This window comes from Rhipicephalus sanguineus, chromosome 2 (assembly GCF_013339695.2).
Source record: "Rhipicephalus sanguineus isolate Rsan-2018 chromosome 2, BIME_Rsan_1.4, whole genome shotgun sequence".
NCBI lineage: Eukaryota > Metazoa > Arthropoda > Arachnida > Ixodida > Ixodidae > Rhipicephalus > Rhipicephalus sanguineus.
This window is the reverse complement of record NC_051177.1, coordinates 33,257,274-33,281,037: the sequence shown is the minus strand read 5'-3', so window position 1 is coordinate 33,281,037 and position 23,764 is coordinate 33,257,274. Positions and strand designations below refer to the sequence as shown.

Genomic DNA, 23,764 nt, shown 5'->3' with positions numbered 1-23,764 from the left:
CTTGTCTTGCAAAGACACATCGCAGAATGTTCAAGTACATATATTGCTTCACCTATGTGTCAAAAGCAGCAGTTTAAGCTTGCAGCCATTTTGAGAGGTGCTATCACACACCCACTCTAGTTCTGTAGCTTCTAGCTGCATAGCCACAAAAGATGCCAGAGTATAGCCACGTGTGCTGGCCTTGCTTGCTGGTTATCTAAGCGAAGTCAGCATGTCCTTTAGAACAAGTGCTCTTAGCATGCCTACCGAGATTAGACTCAAATGAGTCGCTACACAGTAGCTTGTCTCTTCGGCCAATGCCATCACAATGTGTCCAAGGAGCAGCTTTCATTGGTTTGTATCAAAATTTACAATTGAGGAAGTGAAACCTAATCATGGCACTCAAAGACACCATCTTTCTCATTGCCATGACAAGACTTCACCTTCAGGAAAACTGAAAATGAGGTAAACAAACTGCACGAGAGAATTGGTGGAGGCAGCATTGTGTCATTCTAACATCAGCATGGGGAAAGAATTGCATGCTGTAAAGCATAAAGATTTCTTCTGCAAAAAGCCGACCTACTACTTGCAAACTATAAACAGGATATGAAATTTCACCGACATCTTTTTTTTTTTTTTCCATGGCATGCCAAAGCCCTCCCATGCCTTTGCAATTATCTCACTTAAGAAACATTCATTCTATATCAGTGCTCAGCTTATTTCGAAGTACCCGTTAAAACTAGTTTTACAGTATTCATCATTGGTGAGTTTGCATTTATGAATGTAGTAGGTTCCCACAAAAAAAGAATTGCTAAAGGGAACTCTGGCACTTCACTATCACAATGGGTACCAGTTCATGGAATTCTCCAATTATGCTCATATCTATGCTTTTTCATTACCCCTTTAGGGGTTTTCGCCGTACATATACGGCAGAAGCTTCCTGGTACCAAAGGGTTTTCGTCCTACATGTACGGCATAGCGTTTATTTTTAAAACGCGCGTCTTTTTCGATCATTTCTCTTGCTTGGCCTGTGCTGCCACACTTCGGGAATACGTGGAATTTTTTTTTCATGCGCCGATGTCTCCGATGTTTTTTTTTTTTTTTTTTTTTTTTCTTCCCAAAACAGCGCGCCGGCTATCGCTTGCCCATCGGAGCGCGTTCGCGGTGCAGCTAGTTTAAAGTGCGCGCCCTTTTTCGATCATTTCTCTTGCTTTGCATGTTCATGCGCTGATGTCTCTCCGGTGTTGCTTTTTTTATGCTTCGCAAAACGGCGCGCCGGCTATCGCTTGCGCAACCGAGCCACCGAGTGACCGAGTGCGCCCGCGGAGTGGTTGGTTTCAAACGCGCGCCTTCTTCGATCATTTCTCTTGCTTGGAATGTGCTGCCACGCCTCAGGAATACGTGGAATTTTTTTAATGCGCGGATGCATCTCCGTGCGCCGATGTCTCTCGCTCACAAGCGTCGGCGTCGCTGCCGACGCTTGTGAGCGAAAAATCGTCCGTGAGCGAAAAATCGATAAAGATGCAAATAAAATAAACAATAAAAATCTTTGGTCCCATTGAGGATCGAACCCGGGCCGTTTGCGTGGCAAGATATCCTACCACAAAGCCACGATGTTACTTGCAGCTGTTTCGGAAAAAAACACTACATAAACGCCATGCTTCGAAAAAAGCCGGCATAGCGCAGCCAATGTGCGGCCATCTGTGAGGCATTGTGAGAAATATGTCTCAACTCTTTATGGCCTCCGAAATGGCGGGCGCGCGGCGTATATCTCGGAGGCCATGCGACACGCTCTCACAAGGAAGTGCTTTAGATCGAAAACCTGTACCATTACTGTAGACACATCGCGCGCGCGCGCGTGTGTGTGTCTGTGTGCGTGTATATGTGTAACAATACACATTAATAAGTATGCACTTAGTGGTTGAAGTGCGCACTAGGGGCCGGATTTCGCTATCGCGTTCAACTCTTAAGAGGCGAAGCTTAAGCCAACTCCAGCGATTTTTTGGCCATGTCAAAGTAATGATGCTTTTATGTTCCTGAGACGCTCCTGTTACGGGCCCGATAGCAGAAATAATCGGCAAATTGGAGAATAATTTTAAATAAGCAAAAATGCGCAACACCGAAACCGAAACCCAACCGAGTGTGCTGTCTACGTATGACGTAGACGTTGTTACGAACGAACCGGAAGTCGTGCAAGGCATGCCGGTCACGCCGGCGCGGAGTATGAAAACTGTGACAGCCAGGACGACCAGCAAAGCACCGGCCAAACCAACGCTGTCTGTCGCCTTGTGCACAGCAGACGCTCGCTGTAGTGGCCGAAGCGCCGAAGTTGACGGTGCCCTCAGCTGCGTCACTTCCGCCGCCTTACCAATACTGACGTCACAGACGCAATGTTGCCAATAATTGTGGGAAGCCAGGAGGGCGTTTGCAGACAATCTTTAAAATTCATTTGTAAACAATCTTCGCATGTCTCAAGCCTGTAATTTGGCATAAATGACGGTAACGTTCAAAGGAACGTACCCAGCGAATTTCATTGAGATCCATCGACCTCAAAAAATCGCCGGAGTGGGCCTTTAAGGGTCCTTTAGAAGGCTGGCGGCTTGGGCTAGTTTTTTTAAGGTCCCCCAATTTTCTTTCTTTCTTTTTTCTTTCCAAAGCGGCGCTGCGGCTTTCAGTTGCGCATCAGAACGCGCGTACGTGGTCCGGCTGGTTTCGGTTTCGTCCTTCAGGTGGTTTTCGCTTCTTGCGCCCGCAAAGCTGATAGCTGTTTGGTTTCTAATCTCTCAAAGGGTGACCGCTTGTTACTCTCTCGTTTATTGCTCCCCGGGGCGCGATTACATCTGTTTCCGTGCGGCGCTAAATTAAACAAACGACGCCGCCGTAATTGCGCGCTTCCCGTTTTGGGGTCTCGGAAAAAGAATTTACTCGTATCTAGGCCGGCCCCGATTCTAAGCCGATCCCCGAAATTTGCAAGGCAAGAAAAGAAAAAAAAAAACCTATTCATTGTATTCGAATCTTAAGCCGAACCCCTACCCCCCCCCCCCTCCATTTTCGCGCATCGTTTTTTCGAAAAAAAAAAAAAACATCAGCTTAGATTCGAGTAAATACCGTACGTCTTGTTGGCGATAAGACGAAGGATTACTGTAGCTTTTTCACTCGTTTTGCTTTCCGGACGGGCGCACAACCATAGAGTTTTCTTCCGTGCGCTCACTGACGCAGTTCGCTTACGCTGTGGCAGCGCGCGGCGCTTGTTCTGCTGCCGGAGAGTCGAGCAGCGATTCTTCCGATGCGGACTATGCCCCAAGTGCCGAATCAGAATCTGATTCATTGGATTTCAGTTTGTCAGACGAGGATTTTTTGACGAGTTCAGACTCCGATGACGATCAAGCGTGCGCGGCGAGCCATGCTTCAATGACTATCACACGCTGAAGAGTTTTTAGTGTTAGAGCAGGAACATTTTTAACCTGAAAAGTACTCTGGTGCGCTTATTTTTGTATATATTTATGTTTGTTAATGCAATGCATAATTTTTATTTATAAAAAACTTACTTTTTCTAGGATTTTGCTTTTATTACTACGAATAAACCATGTGTATGTAACAACAAAAATTATTTTTTTGTCACTTTGCGGTCACGAAAGAAAATTTTAGACATTTTTTTCCTAAATGGAATCGTCTGAAGAATTTATTTCACCAATAAAATTCAAAGGGTAATACAGTTTAGTGGCTTATTTTTTCCAAGCACAACATCTTTTCACAAAAGTGCATGAATGCAATAAGCCTGTACATGTGCCTGTCGGTGCAAATTTTTGGACTGGATTTCGCGAAAAAATTCGACCCTCAAAGGCTCTTCATTTCCTCTTGGGTGAAATCCTGGCCGTCCACAGAGCCCGCGAGAGGGCCGTCAGGTTTAACCTGATGGTCACCGAGTGGGGCTAGCCAGGTGACATTGAGTTTACTCGATTTTATTGTGGACCGAAGTTGTTTCACTCACTTACACTCAATGGGTTAATACAGTTTAGTGGCTTATTTTTTCCAAGCACAGCATCTTTTTACAAAAGTGCATGAATGCAATAAGCCTGTACATGTGCTTGTCGGTGCAAATTGCACGGGTGTACAATTAAGCCGTCGTCGTCACCTACGTGCAACAGGCCTCAGGCCTAGCCGACCACCCGACCTTGATCGCTGGATTAGTGGACCTCACCACCACTCATTACTGGACTTCATACACGACGCAATTTTGTATGTGTATTTCTGAATCAATAATTATTATGCCAAAGGGCAGACTTTCGAAAATAAAAAAAAAATCTCAGCAGCATTTTTCATTACGGTCATTTTGCAAAGCTACATGCCTTGCATGGGCGATAAATACAAATTATTGCATTTAGATTACACTATTTTCAATGTAATCCATATTCAAAGCTACCATGCTGTTTGAAACCAGAAGGCAAAGTGTGGGTAAATCCATGTTCTATTGCCACACATTGCTATGCTGACTAAAATGCCATGCTTCCGGCTCTCGCAGGCATTTCTGCCCTATGTCCCTATATCCCGTCCTGTCTTTGTTGTTCCCAGAAACCTCTTCCACAGTATGTAATAAGGGGTTATGCTTGTCTATGATAGTGGTGCAAAGTGGAAGTTGAAAAAAGAAAGTGCACAGAAACACCACCTTTTAGTCAACAGCTATGCACCAACTACCCAAAAATCCATCTTGTTACAGAGGTCACATGACTCATCACTGAATCTAGGGCTAACTTGTACAAGGAAGTGGGGGGAGACCACAGCCCACATGGGCTGCTTGTATGTGTGCATTTGTGCACAAGAGATGGAAGTACGTATGCATGCAGATGTTGCTAATCCACAGGCAAAGGCAGCCTTTTAAATTTCAGTGGAGACGCGCGGTCGCCTGCCCTGGACTAAGCTCTGTAGATACATGCTTCGATCCGTCATTAAAGTACCCAGCTCTCTTCCCTTCAGTCCAGAACTTTGGTGGGAAACTGTGTAGAGCCTCTTTATTAATTTAGTTGGTCCACGTGAGGCCAAGTGGGCATGTCTGTGTGTCCTTGAAGTTTTTAACCGCACACATTCTTTGTCTGCATCAAGAAACCATGACAGCACAGTAAAACAAATTCATTTATTTGTATTGGTCAATAACAATATACACGCATTGGCTTACAACAGGTGCTAGCTTTTAGTGTTTATCTTACATAGCATCCACTGTCAACGCGGACATGTTACCACTTCAGGTGGCATTCAATAAGCGAATGACCTAGTAAGAGCAGCGGTGAATATTGGTCCTTCCATTTCTAACCGCGCACTCTTAGCATTTCTGCATGCTGTCTGCAAAAAAAAAAAAAAAATGGTGTTGGTCATGTTCGTTGCACACACCTGCATACGAGCGATGCCTGCAGAGTCTTTCTGCTCTGCCAATATACAACATGACTGCAGAACAAATGCAGCATCGCGAGAGATTTCAACATCGTGAATATTTGGGCTGCCATGCAGCATCTGTCATCAGTGTTAAGTGAGACTGGCGTTAATCAAGACTGTTTTTTTTTCTGTCTTTTTTACTTTGGTGCAAATTTCTTGACTGTTCCCAACTGTAAGCAAAATGCTTGAAAGACATTTGAGCTACCATAGGCACAACATTTCATAAATTGTGGCAACAACCACATGCTAAAAATTCCTGACTGCCATATTTCGTGGAGCTGGTGAGGAATACAGACATGGCATTTTAATAGGGAGCAAGTGCATGGCTGGGGTGGCCCCTGCGATTGGATCACTCAAACCAAACTAACTTATACATTTGTACAAATAAATTGTCTTTAAAAACAATTGCACAAAAAATAGGCATTTTCACAAAAACGTCCGCAGTAATGCCTGACAAAACTCCTAAAACTGCACTATAACAAAAAAAAAGGGGGGGGGGATGCCGTAATAATCTGTACACAAAATTAAGTGCGAGTGTGTTCGTTCCTCTTCCAGAACTGAAGTATAAAATCGTTAAAAATGTTTGGGTACTTCTTAAATGCATAGTGCGTTCCTTGCTTGAAGCAAACAACTTCACAGTTTCCATCAGGTTTGCCTGAAAATAGAAACGAACATGAGATAGGTGGAACATTCAACACACAAAAAAAATAAATGACCCTCAGTAATCTCCACTGACAATGTATGTTTTCAACTACAGTCTGATGAACTTTTAAAGCACTTCACGAAGTAGTCTTAGTTTGAAACAAAACCTGAGCGTTATTCTCGCACTCCAGCATTCTCATAAATTTATGTAGGCACTTTTAAGGGAATTAAACACTACGTCAGTTGAGATGGATAAAGTATTTTATATATATATCAGACCCGTAGCCAGGAATTTTTTTCGGGGAGTGGGGGGGGGCACTTGCTGAAAACCTTGACTATTTGAGAAAAACACCTATTTGCATTATTTATTTTTGGTAAAATCACCTACTTCAGCAAAATGTTTGCTAAGCTTGCGGTAAGATTTGTGTTACTAGGTGAGAAAATGAAGCACAATATTTCATCCTGCCCCGCCATGGTGGTCTAGTGGTTATGGTGCTCTACTGCTGAGCCGAAGGTCGCGGGCTCGAATCCCGGCCACGGTGGCTGCATTTTCGACGGAGGTGAAAAAGTTTGACGCCCGTGTACTTAGATTTAGGTGCACGTTAAAGAACTCCAGGTGGTCGAAATTTCCAGAGCCCTCCACAACGACGTCCCTCGTAATCATATCGTGGTTTTGGGACGTGAAACCCCAGATATTATTATTAACCTTTCATCTTATTACCGTATATTGCCGATTATAAGTCAACGTTTTTTTTTTTTTTTCATAAAATGAGCTTCCATAGTTCGGGGGTCGACCTATAATCGGAGTCGACCTATACGCGCAATCGTAAGGTCGACTTATCTGTGGGGTCCGACGAAAGGTCGTCGTCCTCGGATTTCCCGCTATTCGACGCATCGATAACATCAGCGGCAGAGGCAGCGGAGTCGCGGCAACTGCTATCTCCCAACGCGCGCGCGCCGCTTCCGGAGCCGGACATTTTTGCAATCTGCCACAACTACCACAACGATCGCGAAACAATAGCGAAACCACGCGAGGCGAAACTACGGAGCGCGTTTAAAAGTCACCGCCGCGCGGCATTAATGCGAACTGCTTGGGAAACACGGTCTCGAAAGCAGTATTTGAAACCTTTGATTGAGGGCGAACGATGCTCTAGGAATAAAGAGAAATTTATCTTGCGATGCGCCCTGCAGTTTTGTTTTCATACAATAGAAACGATTCGCTGACAAACCATCGGCGTTCCACAGAAAAGCTGGCAGCGCCGTGTGGGCTGGCAACACTTCGCGGGGAACTAAACCGCTAAACAGTGTATGGGTGTTCTCTGACTAAACCACATGACCAGTCATATGCGCCCATCTATGCATGCGCCCACAAGCGTCTTCTCGTTATGTTCGCGTCTTTTTGCACGCACGACTGTTCGCCATTTCTGCATTTCGCTTGGTTTGCGAGCAGTGATGTGCGCGATTTGCGACGCTGCCCAACGGACGCAAGGATGCCATCGCTACGCCGGCAACAGTACAGCCACGGCCGCTGTATAAAAAAACAGGTCGTGGTACAACGCTGCTTTCAAGAGGCAAGCGATCCTCTACGCAGAGTCGGAAGGCAACGTTGAAGCAGGGCGCAAGTTCGATGTGTCAGAAAAGTGCGTGAGGGAATGGAGAAAACAAAGGACCAAGATCTTCGAGTGCGCTGCTACACGCCGTTCCTTTCGCCGCTCCCCGCAGCATGCTCATCCTGGACTCCTTCCGCGGCCACATCACAGATCGAGTGAAAAAAAGCGGTAGCGGACTCTGGATGTGAGCTGGTCATCATTCCGGGCGGACTGACACTTATTCTCCAGCCACTCGACGTGGCGCTCAATAGGCCATTCAAAGACTGCATGTGCGCGTTCTACAATGAATGGCTCCAACAAGAAAATGCGAAGACACCGACAGGGAAGCTGAAGCGCGCTTCTTTGAGTGAAGTGGCGCAATGGGTCAACGATGCCTGGTATGGACTGCCAACTGACATGGTCCGCGCGGCGTTTTTCACGCGCGGCATCTCAGTACCACCGGCACCCGTTCCGACGGCGAGCAGCAGCAGTGGCTCACACGATGGCAATGACCGTGACTACGTCCTTCTCTCAAGCGACGATGAGTCGTAAGCAATGTTTCACGGGCAAATAAATGTTTCTTTGCATCGCTCCCTCGTCTGAAAAACTTATTGGTGAGCTATGGGCGCAGCATGAGGCTGTGTTCGGAGTCAACTTTTTTTCCCCTAGAAGGGGTTGCAAGTTGGGCGGTCGACTTATTATCGGAGTCGATTTATAATCGGTAATATACGGCAACTGCACCCCGAAATCCTAACATTGGTGTAGGCATTGGTGTCCTGGAATTTTTTTTTTTTCCTTAAAGACGGGACAGGCAGCATGCATTTCAAAAATCAGTGAGGACATATTTTTCTTGTCAAGAGTTGTAGTAGTAAAAAAACTTTGTTCGTACAAAAAACGCACAGGCTCCTACCCTAGTGCTCCGCAGGGAATCAAGCACTTTTCTTTTTGTCTGTACAGAACTTCATCACTGAGTTGGCTGTTCACCTGTGCCAACATCAAGCATGTCCACTCAACTCCTGTTTTCCCTAGAGCAACTTCACCTAAACATGTATTTTGTCTAGCCAGTTTGGGTATTGCCGGCCCTGCTAAGCACTTCTCTTTGACTCCCTCGTCTTCAGATATCGTGTAGCAGTTATACTAGCTCAGCAGCTTGTTTTGAGTGTGAGGTACTACACGTTGCACTGACATACTTAGCATGCAACAGTGAGCAGCAGCTGAAGTGGAAAATCACGGATTCAGAAATTACAAGCTTAACATGTTAAGTTTGCCATTCCACTCATATTGAGGACATAGTGCCAACAGATGATCAGATGAAAGAAGAAAAGATGAACACCATCGCTTGTCTTTGTTCATGCCTCATTTCATTTGTTTGCATTTTGCATTCAGTCCTCATGATACCCGCTAGCCCAGATTTTGGTTCTTTTGTTGCCACTCCACCTACAAGTATACAAAGAAGCTGATGTTCACCAAGACAACAACTTTGACATATCAAAGTGCATGCTTACCGGACTGTAATAAGACTGCGGTTTTGTCATCTCTGCCATTGTAGACGTGCACGGAATCTAGCTGCACACCCATCATGGCGGCCATCTCCTCGCTCACCGCTGCATCGATCAGCTTGTCCCGTTCACCATAGAACATCAGCATTGGCACTCCACGACGTTTCAGCTGGCATACCATGGGCCCTGCCTGCAAAGTTCAGTGATTCACTTGAGTCACCAATGGTCCTGCAATAGACTGAATGTGGCACTTCATGCTCTCGTGCAAGCAAATAGCTCCAAATCCTGTCCTTGCTTGATTGGCACAAAAAGCACTCGTGAGACACAAGGTAGATATGCACGGCATAATAGATAGAGCTCTACTTTTGATCACAAGTGTCAATTTTTGCGTAGATGAAGAAGCCTTGGAACAAGGAGTGTGGCTGGAGAGGCGTCGACACCCCGTGTTCCAAGAGGCTCCAGAAACACTCAGTGTTCCAAGGGCACCAGTGACAACTCGTGTTCCAAAGATTTTTCGTCTCTTCAAGATTCCATCTCTTCCTTATTTCACCTTATTCCACCTTATTCCACCTTATTCCAATTCTTGCGTAACATGCGTGTATATAATAATGTTCTACAATTCAAGATTATCTTACGCTCCATACGCGTTGTTATTGAACCTGTTTCGCCCGAAAAGTAATTGAAGCACTAACATCGATAGAACAGGGGCGTATATAGCCAGAAATGTTTTTAGGAGGGGGGGGGGGGGGTTCGACCATATGACCCCCCCCCCCCTGGCTACGCCCTTGCGTTAGAACATGATTAAACAAGAAACTCAAGAGAGGTTCGTATTTTTATAGGTCGTGTAAATTGCAGAAAAGGTACCCTAGCTGTCACCAAATTAACAAACACTGCGAGGCATACATGGAGCACATATCACTCGGCAGGCCCGTAGCCAGGAATGTTTTTTACGGGGGGGGGGGGGGGGGGGGCACTTGGTGATGGCCTTGACTATTTTAGAAAAACGGCTATTTTCATTATTTATTTCCGGTAAAACAACCCCCTGAATCAGGGCTAGGGCACCCCCCCCCCCTGGCTACGGGCCTGTCACTCGGACATCGCGAAGGCATTGTCAGAATCGCTGTTGTATTGATGAATGTCACTCTGAGGGCGCGAGCGTTTCGCGCTGTCTCTCTCCGAAACTTAAAATTACGCGACCTACGCTCCAACACACGTTTATGTTTGAAAATTTGATTGAAGCGCACCGAAAAACACAGACTAGAAAGAAGCAGACGGGGTGAGCGCTGCCCTGTCTGCTTCTTCTAGTCTGTGTCTTTCGGTGCGCTTCAACCAAATTTTCAAACATGAACGTTAACCAACTGGCCCAACTTGCCATCTTGCTCCAACACACGTTGCGCGGTAAGACCACTCACATGAAGCGACTTAGTACGCGCCGCCGATTACCTCCCAAAGGGAACGCGGGTCGCGACGTCTAGGCGCTGTTGCGCGTATGCGCTCAGCTGCGAGCTTGAGGTGGAAGAGGAGCGCGCGGGCGCTCGCCAAAACCCCTCCCCCTCGCGTGGCGCGCGCTTGGTCACGTGAACTGACGTGAACTCCAACGGCAGGCGCGCATCTCGTTATCGCGAGCATACGCCATTGACAAGCAGCGAAACATATGCATGGCTGATCAAGTAGACTTGCATAGTCTCCCATGTAATCTTACAACTCTGGAATGACGCTTTCTAAAAGCACTGTGCAATGTTTACGTATGGAACAATTTTCAACTCACAGTAGAAAAAAAAAAAAAGCAATATTATACGCAAAGTGTCGAACCCACGGAGCTATGAGTGCCTGAACCATTTGAACACGCAGGGGGATGCGTTTGGTGACCGAACTTCTCGCGTAGCTTCCACAGTGGCACGTTCCGGTCTATTTTGCCCGCATACTTTTGATTTAGGGTTAAGGTGTAGGCATGGCAACATATGTGCAGCAAAAGCCATCGCTTTACACGAAAAAAAGGCGAGGCAGGTTTTGCACTTGACTTCGTGTGCGTATAGTGGTTTTGAACGTTTTTTTGTTTTGTTTTTTTTTTTTAATTTGAGACACGACAGCATGATTTCGGGATAGCGTCCACCTCTGGCGCAGCCTTCATTCTTTGTTTTTACGTCATCGTCAACAACAACAACAAAAAGCATGACAACATGGACCTATCAAACATAACATCACTAAGCACTCCGTATCGCTCGCACGGCGCACACGTGCTTCGAAGACTTCTCTACATGACTAACTCGATCGTGATTGACTACTCCTGGATTCAGGTAAGATCGAGTTATTACCTAAGTCGCATTGCGGTAGCATTAGTTTAATTCTTATGGTCTAAACTGAAGCTCCGTACCTCATCGTATTTGGAATTCCTAACAGTGATCATGGACAGAATGGTGCCCTTCATCTGATTGTTGTTGGGCTTGCCCAGCAGCCGCACGATGTACACTGCAAGCCAGCACATAAAATCCTGAAGCCAAGGGACCCGGAACCAATGGTCGAAGCTCTTCATCATCCAGTATGGACTCAGCTGCCTGCAAACAGGTGTGAAAGCACAAGAGACGGCAAAATTAAAAGGTCTGGGACACACTCAGCAAGTGGTGGCAGAGTCGCACAAACATGTCTTCGTGTACTGGTCCCCTCTTTCGGGTGCAATAAAGCGACCGCCACCGCCACTCACTTGAATATACTTCCGTGGAAAGAAGACAACGTTAAATAAATCCGGGCCGTACAATGCACAAACAGTCCAAAGGAAGTTGCAAAATCAGAGCAACTTTCTCAGCTTTATTTCCGCCCGCGGACGATACGTACATCCGTGAAAAAAACATGAAATTTTATTTCATTTCTAACAAGTGATATAGGTGTGAGTCAACAGTTAAGTAATAATTAGTGGGCTGGCTGAACTATCTGCAACATGAAGACGCGTTCCGCCGTTTCGGCGCATCAAAAACATTATGAGCCAATTGCCCCATGCTTAAACAAAAGACCACAAACTCGGCGTCGCATATTTATTTTTCATTTGGAGTCGCTCTGCTTCAGTTACACCTCCTGTAGAGTCGTCTGCAATAATTCAATCACACAGATACCTATTACGTGCCATGGAATGTCATTCCACTTGCTCTGTTTCGCAAATTAGACATACCGGTGTTAAAAAAGCACATTATCTGCGAAGATTCACGACTGGAGATGTGGTAATCACGTTTTAGAGCACGGCGAATTCAAAAGGGCATATTGACACCTTTAAAAAAAAGGGGTAGTGGCGTTTACTAACTCTGAAGTAACTGCAAGTAGTAACTGCCAAGTTAGTAAACTTGCAGTTACGACCTTGTTAGTATGATTACAAAAGCTAGTCAACTACAATTACCCAACAATAGGTTTGCTCCTATATGGTTTATGCGTGCCGTTGGAATTTTCATATCAAGTCGAAATTATTACAAAATACGTAAGCTCGAATAAAAAAAAATATTAAAACGGTAGTGTCGGTTGGTTTATCCTAAGTGACTCGGATTAAGAGAGACGACGTAATGGACACGGTACTCATTATTAATCGCTTATTATTTCGTGTGGTTCACCTCAGTGACATCATCAGACAATGTAGACATACATGGATGAACGAACTACATATAAACGAGAACACACACATACATGCTCGCACATAACGTCAGAGCATCTACGCAACGTATGCTCAAACAGCACCTAGTTTGTGGTAGCACACATTTTACCGGTGAGCAGCTATGAACTTTGACATATAATCGATGTTTTGCACCCAGATTCTTATACCTTACAACTTTCATATACACGTGTCGTATGGAACCATGCATGTCAAAAACACCGCCTTTTTATTTGAAGACCCCTTGCTGTATTAAAATATTGTGCTTAGGGTATTCGTAAGAGCACCCAGTATTTACACGAGAAAATGGACGCGATGGAAAATCTTTTGTCCAAGAGCTCGTTATTCCGCATTGAAGTTGCCCTCCTTGTCGCCCCCATTTCACTCCTCTCCAAGCAATTCTTGGAGCAACTGCTTGGAGTGAAGAGTATGCACTGATTCCCGTAAATGGAACTTAAAGGTATCCCTTTGAGTTTATTGTAAGTACCGCATGTGCGCACGCCGTTTGTCCAGTGTATCTCACAGACGGAGCTCTGGAACAATCGTTAATCTTATGTGTGCATTCAATCTCAGTTCCTAAATTAGTTTGCTAAATCCTATAAATATTTGCTGGTCAGAATTGACGAGTCTGAGGTGACAATGTGCTCTTGTCAAGTTGCTTACGCTAATCGAAGAGGATCTTTGTTATTCTTTTGAATTTTTAATTTATTTTTTGTTGTAGTCGCGGCTGCTCCTAAAAGCGCTCTGTGAGCTTAGTTTCCGTTTGCTAAGTGGGGTGTTTGAGACGTTTGTATCGAACTTAGAAGAGTGTGGTGCAGGCCCAGGCCCGTAGCCAGGGGGGGGGGGGCTACCCCCCCTTCCCGAAATTTTGATGAAGTAGTTGTTTTTACCAAAAATAAATAGTGAAAATAGGAGTTTTTCTCGAAAAGTGAAGGTTTTCAGGAAGTGCACCCCACCCCCCACCCCCTCCGAAAAAAATTCCTGGCTACGGGCGTGTGCAGGCCGATTGGCGATTCAGGATTAGGAAAAGTGACCGTAAAAACACGCGGAACACAGAAAACGTGCTGACACTTCCTCGAAAGAGACAACACTCTTTCTGTGACCCATGTGTTTTTGCGGATACTTTTGCTAAGCTTGTATCAAGTATAGCGTTGCATCAGGGCGGCGTGCGACGCAAGGAGAAAACGGACGAGTGGAAGGCGCGATTGCCACGCCCATGAATACTTCAAGCTGAGGCGTTGTCTCTCGGTTTCGAAGGCCTTTTCCGTTCAATCTATACGACAAAGCGTGCCTCTTTTACGCGGGCGTATTGAACACTAATTAATAACACACCCGGGAAGAGGAAACAAGACCGTGGATTTGCAAAGTGCTGTCGTGAAACGATCGCACCACGTGCGGTGTCCTTGGCCCTCATTCATACATGCATACGGGATAAACGCAGGGTATATATACGCTAATGCACAAAGTCGACCGCCATGCGCGCTCACGACCTTCCCGAGAAGCACGCAGGCAAGGCTCGTGGCGCTGTCGAGCGAAACCGAGCAACATGGCGGCGTCTAATATATTTCCGCGTTCGGGAAATTTTGACTGAGCACGAGGAAAGTAGGCGAATGAACCTGTTCCGCTGCGCGCGCATGCTACTGGCGAGTCTAATCGACGTTGTGTGAAACACCAGAGGACTTGGCGCTAACTTTGGCGCTGTGGCGCGCGAAGCTTATTTCCACGTGTCGCTTCGTGCCATTGACGCAGCGTAAATATCGGCATCCGCGTCATAAGACGGGCACGAAACGTTTCCTGGCAATATAACAATCCACGTTTTCTTTTCGTGAAGGCTGTAGATGAGAAACCTTAAGCATGGCTGTATGAATTGATTTATCTATAGTGTTGTAACCTGTATTCATTTGTTACAATCGTGGAGATAACCATTGCCTACGTGTCGTGTTTCGTAATTTGAGAACGAGAGAGATTGTAATGGACATACAAGGAGAGGCAGTGGCGGCACCAGGATCTCTTTAATGGGAGAGGGGGGGGGGTGCAGGAGGAAATTGTGGGGGCGGCTGCACGCAAAACAAAGAAAGCAAACAAAACATAATCGGAAATTCGCATAAGCCGAAAAATTATGCCGCGCCCCCGGTTGTCTGTTTTATGACGTAGGGTGTACATATAGGCGAGTTTGGTACATATCGAATTCCTATAGTTCAGAATAACAGAGAGCTGAGCTAGTTGGTAAGTATTCATCCTAAAAAACAGGGCGTGCAAACACGGACACAAGAAAGAAATCAGGGCACCACAAACGCCGACTAACAACTGAAGAGACGCACAACGGCGGAAAAGAAAGAAGGCACGAAAACTTATCTGCGCGTGCCCATGCAATCCGGCACGCGTGGGGGTCTACGTGGAAGATAACTGTTAAGGCATTTGATATCATCTTTATGCAAGTTAATCGACGGTTGGCTCACGCATGCTCTACCGCTATTCTCGATATGCCATGCTTCAATCATCAGGCGCGTTTCTTCATTTCTATGCCGGCACAACACTGCACATTCATCGAATTTCAGCGTGCACTTACAATCTCGACAATGTAAAGATAGATTAGAACGTGAGCCTCCGGTTAGCGATCTCTCATGCTCCAATAATCGCTGGTTAATGCATAATCCTATGGTTCATTTTGCGAAATTTATCTTATTCAGTTGCTAAGTTTTTTTGTGTTCAATATATACAATATAGTTCGTTTGCCTGAGCTTGTTGCAATATGATCTGACAGCGCGTGGCATTCTGCGCACTGCACATCACTGTCACTAAGCGTTGATAACACTCCACTTTGTTTGCTCAGGCTGTGTCGAAGCAAGGACGTGCGAGACACAAAACGATCGCGTCGATGATAAGGCGTGTTTAGGATGACCTACGATAAGCGTTATCAGCAAACAGTTCTTGTTGTGACACCACGCCAACAATGAAGGTATGCGATCGCCCAAAATTCCAGAATTATTAGCGCTGCGCTGCCACACAATCATAGGAAGAGGCCCGCCAAAAATAGCTTCTATAGAGGACGCCGCGTGCAGTGCGCCTACCACTACGAACGAATAACACCGAATATATCGGAGGTAATTAGAGATGAACCTTAAAAAAAACGTACAGACGGTGGTGGACGTCATCAAATGAGCCCCACTCTTCATTATTACAAAAAATAAAAAAGTGAGGGGGGGGGGAGACAACAGGAAATTCCCATAAGTTAAATATCATTTAAGGACCGTAGACGGGTATATCGAAGATATTGGTTCGGCTTTGGCTAAAAGGGGAACTATCACTGGAGGTCATCGGAAGAGGCTTTAATTCTTCCTGCAGTCAAATGATAGGGATGATAGTCTCGTCCGATAACCAGTGAGTGGTTATACCCTGCAGAGCCTCCCACTTCAATACCGACGGTACAGCGTGTGTACTAATAAGGCAGAATCATACAACTACTGATTATAAGTTTGCTAAAGGGAGCCGCATACGATCTGACGTGTGACATTCATCGTTAGACAGATGCTGAAAAAAACAAAAAGAAAAGTCGCCCGCATCCTCCCACGGGGGGAACTCGAGTAAATGCGTCGCAGAGTGGTGGGGGTATCGCGTGAATGTTGCGTAATTGGGTATGGTTTGGGAATGCTTAATTGTTACACGATGCGCACACCAAGTACGACTTGAACGGCTCCAGCGTGCACGAACTTCCGGGTCCGCAGCTCGCTTCAAACGCTTGCGTTCAGCGTCGTATGCTCGTCTCTTCGCAGCCTTGTCTTCTGCGTTGGACGCTGTTGTTGACGCCGGCGACGGTGAGGTAACGTTGCCTTCAACGAGTGGTGGGACGCTGATTGAAGGTACTGTTGCTTCAATCGCATCTACTCGAGTCAAGTCAAGCGCAAGCCAAGTAAAGACGCCCTTGACTGAATTCCTAAAGCGCGCTCCGCCGCTTATATACACACCGCCCGCGTTCGAGGGAGAGGAGGGAGGGACGGAGAGGAGGGATGAGAAGAGGGAGGGAGGGAAAGGAGAGGCTTGCTGCCGGCACGAGACGAGCCGAGCATGCGCAGTGGGGGTGTGGACGGCGCCGCCGACGCCGCATTTAAATGCTCCGCTGGGGTGGCTACCCTAGCTCCGCATTTAAAACATCGAACACACGCTGTCGTGTGTACATCGATCTTCTGTTTGTGCCGTCCAGGTTCAAACACGACCAACCGATCGTCTTTATCAGTTTGTTTTCGCTTGTAACGCGGAAGACGTGGTCCGAAAGGACATCTGTGTACGCAGCTTATTTCTGGCAAATACTTTACGACATCGGGCCACACAGAATACATACAGTCATTGTTAAAAGCATGCGGGCTGCGTTGCCTGCAACAGCGAAATTGACATGTTGAAAGCCATCCCTACATAGTGTTGTGGGAAAATTTCAATCGCGCCGGAAAATGAAAATAACTCTCGTGCTTATAGGATGTTAGGCGTGTCACGGGAAACGTACCGCATAGCCGAACGACGTGTAGTGAAGCTTTTTGCTCTTGCTACAGCGAGAACTTCGTAAGAAACAGCACTTACGTGATTCTCCGGCAGCCAGAAGGGGCGATGAATACTAGAGACTTAATATTGATTTCCGGGTCTCGTAACGCCAGATGGAGCATTGGATACATGGAGCTACTGTGTGCGACCATCATGTCGATTCTGGAAAGAAAAGAGACGGATGCCAGCCTGTAAGATTTTGACACTCACCGATGTACACACGAAAAAATGTACCGACTGCGAAAAGTTCTGGAAGCCAAATTGTTTAGGTCGCCATCGATTCTGCTTACGAAAAGGCCATCATGACTTAGCGTCGCGATCTGCGCATGCGCGTGTGCATGCGTACGCTAAGTATTTTTATGCCTCTAAAACAGCCCACCTTCAGCTTTTAATGTGCGGGATGGGATAGCATTAAAAAAAGCGTATACATTAGCCTGTTAGTAGAACTGTTCACATGTTACGGGTTGCCTATGGCTAACTGAGATGCCGACAAGAGCAGTCGTGAAGCTCATCCACTGAGCCGGAGGACACAGTCCCATAATAATCTACGTAGCTGAAGGCACCGGCAGCAAGAACACAAACGTTAACATGCTGTGTTTTGTTATTTGTGCATTTGTTGCTTGCACAAGAACGCCCATAGGCAACAGCAAACAGCTTTTCATTAAAATGTTTATCTCTCTCTTGGCTTGTATAAGGAAAACGCATCCCGCGATGTCACATTACTCCATAGATATTGCTATTTAGTGTTATACGCGCGATGTTAATGTCATCAAGTGTACCTCTTCATTCATTCATTCTTGGAATGGAGCCTGCTAAGGCTCCATAGACATTAGTTCCAGGTTGCTCTGATACGGAAATGTTACATCTCAAGCCACTTTGGTGAGCGAAGTTCGGCACAAAATTCTACACCACGAAAAAAATATTCTGATCAAAGGCGTCAGTCGCTCGTGCTTACTCTCGTACGTTGATGGCCTTGAGGAACTTTTTGAGGAGATCCGTCCGCTCTTCCACTGAGTGCCAGAAGCTCTGCGTTTTCATGGTGAAATTCAAGTCTGGAAAAAGCATGGGGCGAAGCACTATGGAAACACCATCACCGCTCCAGTGCCAAATTACTGTAAACGAAAACCTCCCGCCCCTTTCGTTAGTGAATGGGTGTCGAAAGAGAGAGAGATTAAAGTGTCAAGTGCCGATAGTTCTGTCATATGAACGCCTACATGCTACTCCGTATAGGAAAGCGGATTGAGTAGAAAGGCCCTAAATATGTGTGTCGAGGCAAGTGGTGTCAGTTGCAGTTGGCAGTAAGTGCAGTTCGCTTCTGTTAACTAAGGTACGTCGTCAATGGGGGGACAACGAAGTTTCTGCTTCCAACCTACCTTTCCCCTTCCTACTTCTTCATTGAGTTTTCGTTTTCTTTGTCTACGCAAACATGTATCCTTTCGACGTCAGTCAACTCGACCAGCAACAGATTTTACTCGATGTTACAACGACCATGCAACTCTAGTAAAGTGAAGCCACGTCGGGGCGTGGCCGTCGTACCTGGCAAGGTGGGCACGATGACCGACGCGCCCTGTGCGTCGAGCACGGGCACCAGGGAGTCGAACTCTCGATACGTGCCGGGCGCCCCGTGAAGAGCGAACACGACGGGCTCGCCGGCCGCCGCCTGGCGGTCCAGACCCGTGTGGATGTAGGTGAGGGGAACGCTGACGCCGTCCTCGTTGACGTGCTTGTAGCCCGGCCGAGTATGCTTCCACTCGCGGAACAGCTCGGCGCACGTGTGTACCTGCGCGCAGTCAAACCCAAAAGACCTTTTTCAAGCACACGAGCGCCACCAACGGGCGCGCAAGTGCTCATGGGAAATGTGTGTACGCCACAGCAGCCGCCGCGACGAACGCGCGGGCCTCGCGCTGTAGCTTTCCGTACATTGTACTTTCCGCTTGCGCCGTGCCAGGACTTAGACACAGTGAATTTGGCAAGGTGCAACATGTTACTGCGCAATTCAGTCACAAAGTTCAGTGTTTAGTTGCGACGACCTCTCGACAATTTCCATCTGTCCCGCTGTTGGATCAGTTGCGCGGCTCAGAAGCGTGACCTTTTATTTATTATTTCTTTTTGGCGCCAGTGAGCCTTACGGCATAAATGGAAAAAAAATACAACTCGGTTGCCTATGAAGTGCAGGAGCGGTCTATGACTCGCGGATGCACTTGGAATCAGCGTCTATCGACACTGTCGACGAGTACAGTGTGAGGTTCTGATATTTAAAGAGTACATTAGAAAGTGTAGTCGGCATTTAGGGAAATGAGATACATTCATTGCGCCGCTCGCACCATATATGTAACGAACTATAAGTGCCTACTAACCTTCGTTGGTTCTATAACTACAGGTTAGAATAATACTTAGAGCGAAAAAAGAAAGGAGCAGTACAAGGAAGGAAATGCACAAACCAGCGCTCACACACAAGTGAAAGTTTATTGCATGCGTGAAAAAAAAATGCATATATACTAAAACGGGAGTGCGTCGCGCGTGTCATAAAGAGGCACAAAATGTCAAACAACCAAGGCGCGTGCTTACAGTAGATTAATAAAGCTGAATTCTTTGTCTTGTAACGACTGAGCAGGTTGACTGACACAAAGTGTGGCGTTATTTGTGACATGATATGCCTCCAAAGTCTCTCGCGTTGTCCGATTAGGTTGATGGTACAGAATTACTGTGCTTTCGAAGATGGGATTACATTTTCATGACTGACATAGCGATGCGAGATGAGACGGCTCCATTCAATGAACTTCGATGCTCGCTGAGGCGCGTATTAATACATCGACCAGTCTGGCCGGTGTACATGTGGACACAAGAAAGAGAAATTTGCGGTTAACTCCTACACAGTGTACAAAAGAAATGGCATGCCTCTGATCGCATTTTTCTATGCCCACCGCAGACCCCTGCGACCTTAATGCAACTTAGCTTCTTTGGGACGGCAAACACAACCTTCCGACCCCACATCGCTTCCCTACGTTCTTCAGGCCATGCGACTTCTTAAACATATGTAGAATAACTGCAATATTTCTAGTTTCTTCATTATATTTACGGATGGAGGACGTCCGTGTTAATCTTTCTTTGCCATGCGAACAGATTTTCGCAAACCGATACCGCGATACGCAGGATGTCCCGCCTCTTTGATCACTTTGCAGCTGGAATCTACTGCTCATCTTATGTGCACAAAATTTTTTCCAATGCTGTGCGTAATCATGACATCACAATTCCTCGTTTAACAATATTCGAATGCGCCGACGCGAAATTAAACACCGATTTCGCTGAACGCGGACTATACTGCCCGCAAACATGCTCCGCAGTGAAACTTAAAAACATGTATCAATAAGAAACTGCAAGTTATCAGAGCAAGGCATCTCGCAAATGAATTCTAGTCCCATATCTTTTTTTCTTTAAGCACGTTTAGAATGTGCTCACTTTTTTGTACAGCGCGTGACTTGTCAATTAAAATCAAATAATCACCCGTATACCTGAACACTGTAACACCTCTCTACAGTTTGGTAAAACCCGATCACGAGCCGCTATGGCATTAAATGCCATAGCGGCTTGTGAACAAGTAATCATTGAATAAATACGAATTCGGTGTTCTAGCTCACATTGCTCACGATGGCACGTTTTGACTGCATGTATCAGCACGTGATTACCCGCATGCCGCTTAACTGCTACATCCGGTATACATCCGCTCGGTAATACTTACACTGACTGCATCATTCCTTTCGCATTTCATGTGTAGAGATACAAGCAGGCGCGTTCAGACATGTGTAGTATTTAGGATTTAATAGTCAACCAGCGGTGACGCGTTTTTTTCGTTTGGTGCTCCCACGGCGCCAACGAGCAGCGAGCGACGGAACAGCCGGCGGGCTCGCCGTACACACTTTTCCCATAGTGCATCGCGCGCCCGCGGGGGGTTCTGGGATCGCTTGAAAAAGGTCTATTGGTTCAGCAGGTACCCTCTCTCAGTGCCCGCTGTCATTACGCTTAACGCTGACACAGTAGGTTAACAATTTGTGGCACGTCGATAAGAATTGTTGCTTAGAAGTTGCTTCTCCAGTGTAGGGTATACCATACCAGTCATTCTAACCTCCTTAACATCCCTACGTTTCCTCTCTCTCTCTCCTCTTCCTTCCTTACAACTTACTTCCTTACATTTAATCAGCCTAACTTTTAGCATTTACCTCAACGACCGCGCTCTACTGGTTTAGCCTCTAAACATTTTTTTAAAGTCTGCCTTTTCTAAAACGTGCTTCGAGATATTTCTACTGGTTTAAGGGTGGTACGGGCTACCCCACGCAATTTTCTTTTCTCTCTGGGGGACAAACAGAGCGCGCGCGCGCGCGCGCGCACACACACACACACACACACACACACACACACACACACACACACACACACACACACACACACACACACACACACACGCACGCACGCACGCACGCACGCACGCGTGCCTTTAGCAAGCACTATTATTGCAAGGTGGTCTCCTTTGTGTAATTGTTATTTAAAACAAAAGATTCAGCGTCATCATCATAGCACGACTAATGGTGAACGAAATGAGACGGTTCCCTTGCAATGGGTAAGAAAGACGACGTGTTGCACAAAGGGTAGCAACGCACGCACCAACCATTAGCGACGCCTTTTTTTTTTTTTTCCATGCGTCGCGAGCTTCCACCAGCACGCGTGGCCGTGGTGGCCTGAAAACATGCTTGAAAAAGTGGATCGAGGTCACTCCTCGCGCGTTCGGCGACCACATGTGCGGAAACGCCGATAACTCGGCATAGCACGGTGTTGCAGGTATATGGCATTTTCTTTCGTTGAAAATAAAAATGAACAAGAAGACAATCGCATTACAATATTGATGTTGTGCCTCTTTCAAAGCCAATCCTTCTGTTTCCGTGTGCTGGCCATAGGGCACTACCAAGCTCCTGTTTATAAGCCCACTTTTGTCGACATCGACCGATAGGGGGGCCAACAAGACACGAAAGCGCGTATCCAGGTTCATCGTTCATCGCACGCAGCATTAGACATATTTAGATTAGAGATACTCTTGCCTCGTGATGAGAAGTTGAATGTCACGGCTAATTATGGCCCAATTTCACTCCTTCCGCTCGCTCGCGCTGCTGTCACACTCTCGATGCTGTAGAAACGTCCCGTCGGTCTTCGCTGTCGGTTAATAGTGCTTAGTAAAGTGCTGTGCGTGTATTGTGGAAGAAATGCGAGACACAGAGAGAGGTGTAATGCAGGAAAGGCAAGGAGGTTAATAACCTGGCGACAAATTTGACATTTTCTCTACTTTCGTTTCCGTTTTCCTTGTGTTGTTAAATTTCCATTAGAAGCCGATGTAGTTTCCCCAATGTTTTCTTTGGTACACCATTGTCAGTTTTCTGGAAAGTTATTAGTTGTTTGGATGCACTAACAATTCTAAAATTACTCACAAATCATGGTGACGCTATATGCGGCCACTCGAGTGTCCGAGTTGGCAACCCCTAGATAAAGAGTAATTGACTCTCTGCGCAGTTTAATAATATCTGGAGTTCTACGTCCCAAAACCACGATATGGTTATGAGAGACGCCGTAGTGTAGGGCTCCGGAAATTTTGACCATCTGGTGTTCTTTAACGTGCGCTGACATCGCACAGTACGCGGGCCTCCACCATTTCTCAATTTAACGAGGTTCCGTTAACTGTATTAAATCACTGCTTTCAAATATTCGCTACTACCAATCATGAACCTTAACCAACTTGCCAATTCGCCGCTCTTCTAAAGAGAAATAGACGGAAGGACAGGGAGGACAGTCCGGCTGGCTACCCTGTGCTGGCGAGAGGGGTAAGGGGGGTAAACTCTTCCAGACGTCGGGGATAGCCTGCAGCGCTGAATACGAGAACCACAACCCACCGTAACGTGTCGTTCTTTGTAGGGCCCTTCGTGGATGACGGCGGTTTTCTTCTGTTCGGCCTTCTGCAGCGGAATGGCCTCCTCGCGGTACAGCTCAGTGGTCTGCATCTGGCAACACAGCGGCCCGCTGCTGAAACCTCGCAGGGCAATGGCTCCGGGCGCCGATACTGGCCAGCAGCAGTGCGCCGATACCACAGCCGCCGGCTTGACGTTACCACCGGCGAACATAGGCCGGGCCACCTGGCTGGCCAGCCTCAGCACGCGCCTGGCGCTGCCCGAGGTAGAAGCCATGATGACGACCACGTCAGGCCTGTACGTGAAGAACAGAGATTGATATCGTTTGTCAGGCATGCAGGACGTATGCAGTGCACAGCGTGGATATATACGAGGTGTTCAATAAAAAGAAAAATTGCAGTAGACCATGGCAGACCCTACGCAACACCTGACATTATTTATTGTGATCCAAGTTATTAAGTCCCAAAACCCCGATATGATTATGAGAGACGCCGTACACTTTGGAAATGTCGACCA

General features: G+C 46.6%; 1 protein-coding gene across 1 annotated transcript in view; it reads right to left on the bottom strand.

The window, feature by feature from the left end:
• Positions 1-5,094: 5,094 nt before the first annotated feature.
• LOC119382680 (uncharacterized) overlaps positions 5,095-23,764 on the bottom strand; it is a 46,566-nt gene continuing 27,896 nt past the window's right edge. Inside the window, exons 2-8 of the mRNA XM_037650482.2 lie at positions 23,234-23,543; positions 18,837-19,080; positions 18,256-18,352; positions 17,340-17,462; positions 11,511-11,691; positions 9,143-9,326; positions 5,095-6,061 (exon numbers count right to left, since the gene is read on the bottom strand). Of these exons, the coding sequence (XP_037506410.1) occupies positions 5,931-6,061; positions 9,143-9,326; positions 11,511-11,691; positions 17,340-17,462; positions 18,256-18,352; positions 18,837-19,080; positions 23,234-23,524 (1,251 nt within the window). The 5' untranslated portion in view covers positions 23,525-23,543 and the 3' untranslated portion in view covers positions 5,095-5,930. The remainder of the gene's footprint in view (positions 6,062-9,142; positions 9,327-11,510; positions 11,692-17,339; positions 17,463-18,255; positions 18,353-18,836; positions 19,081-23,233; positions 23,544-23,764) is intronic.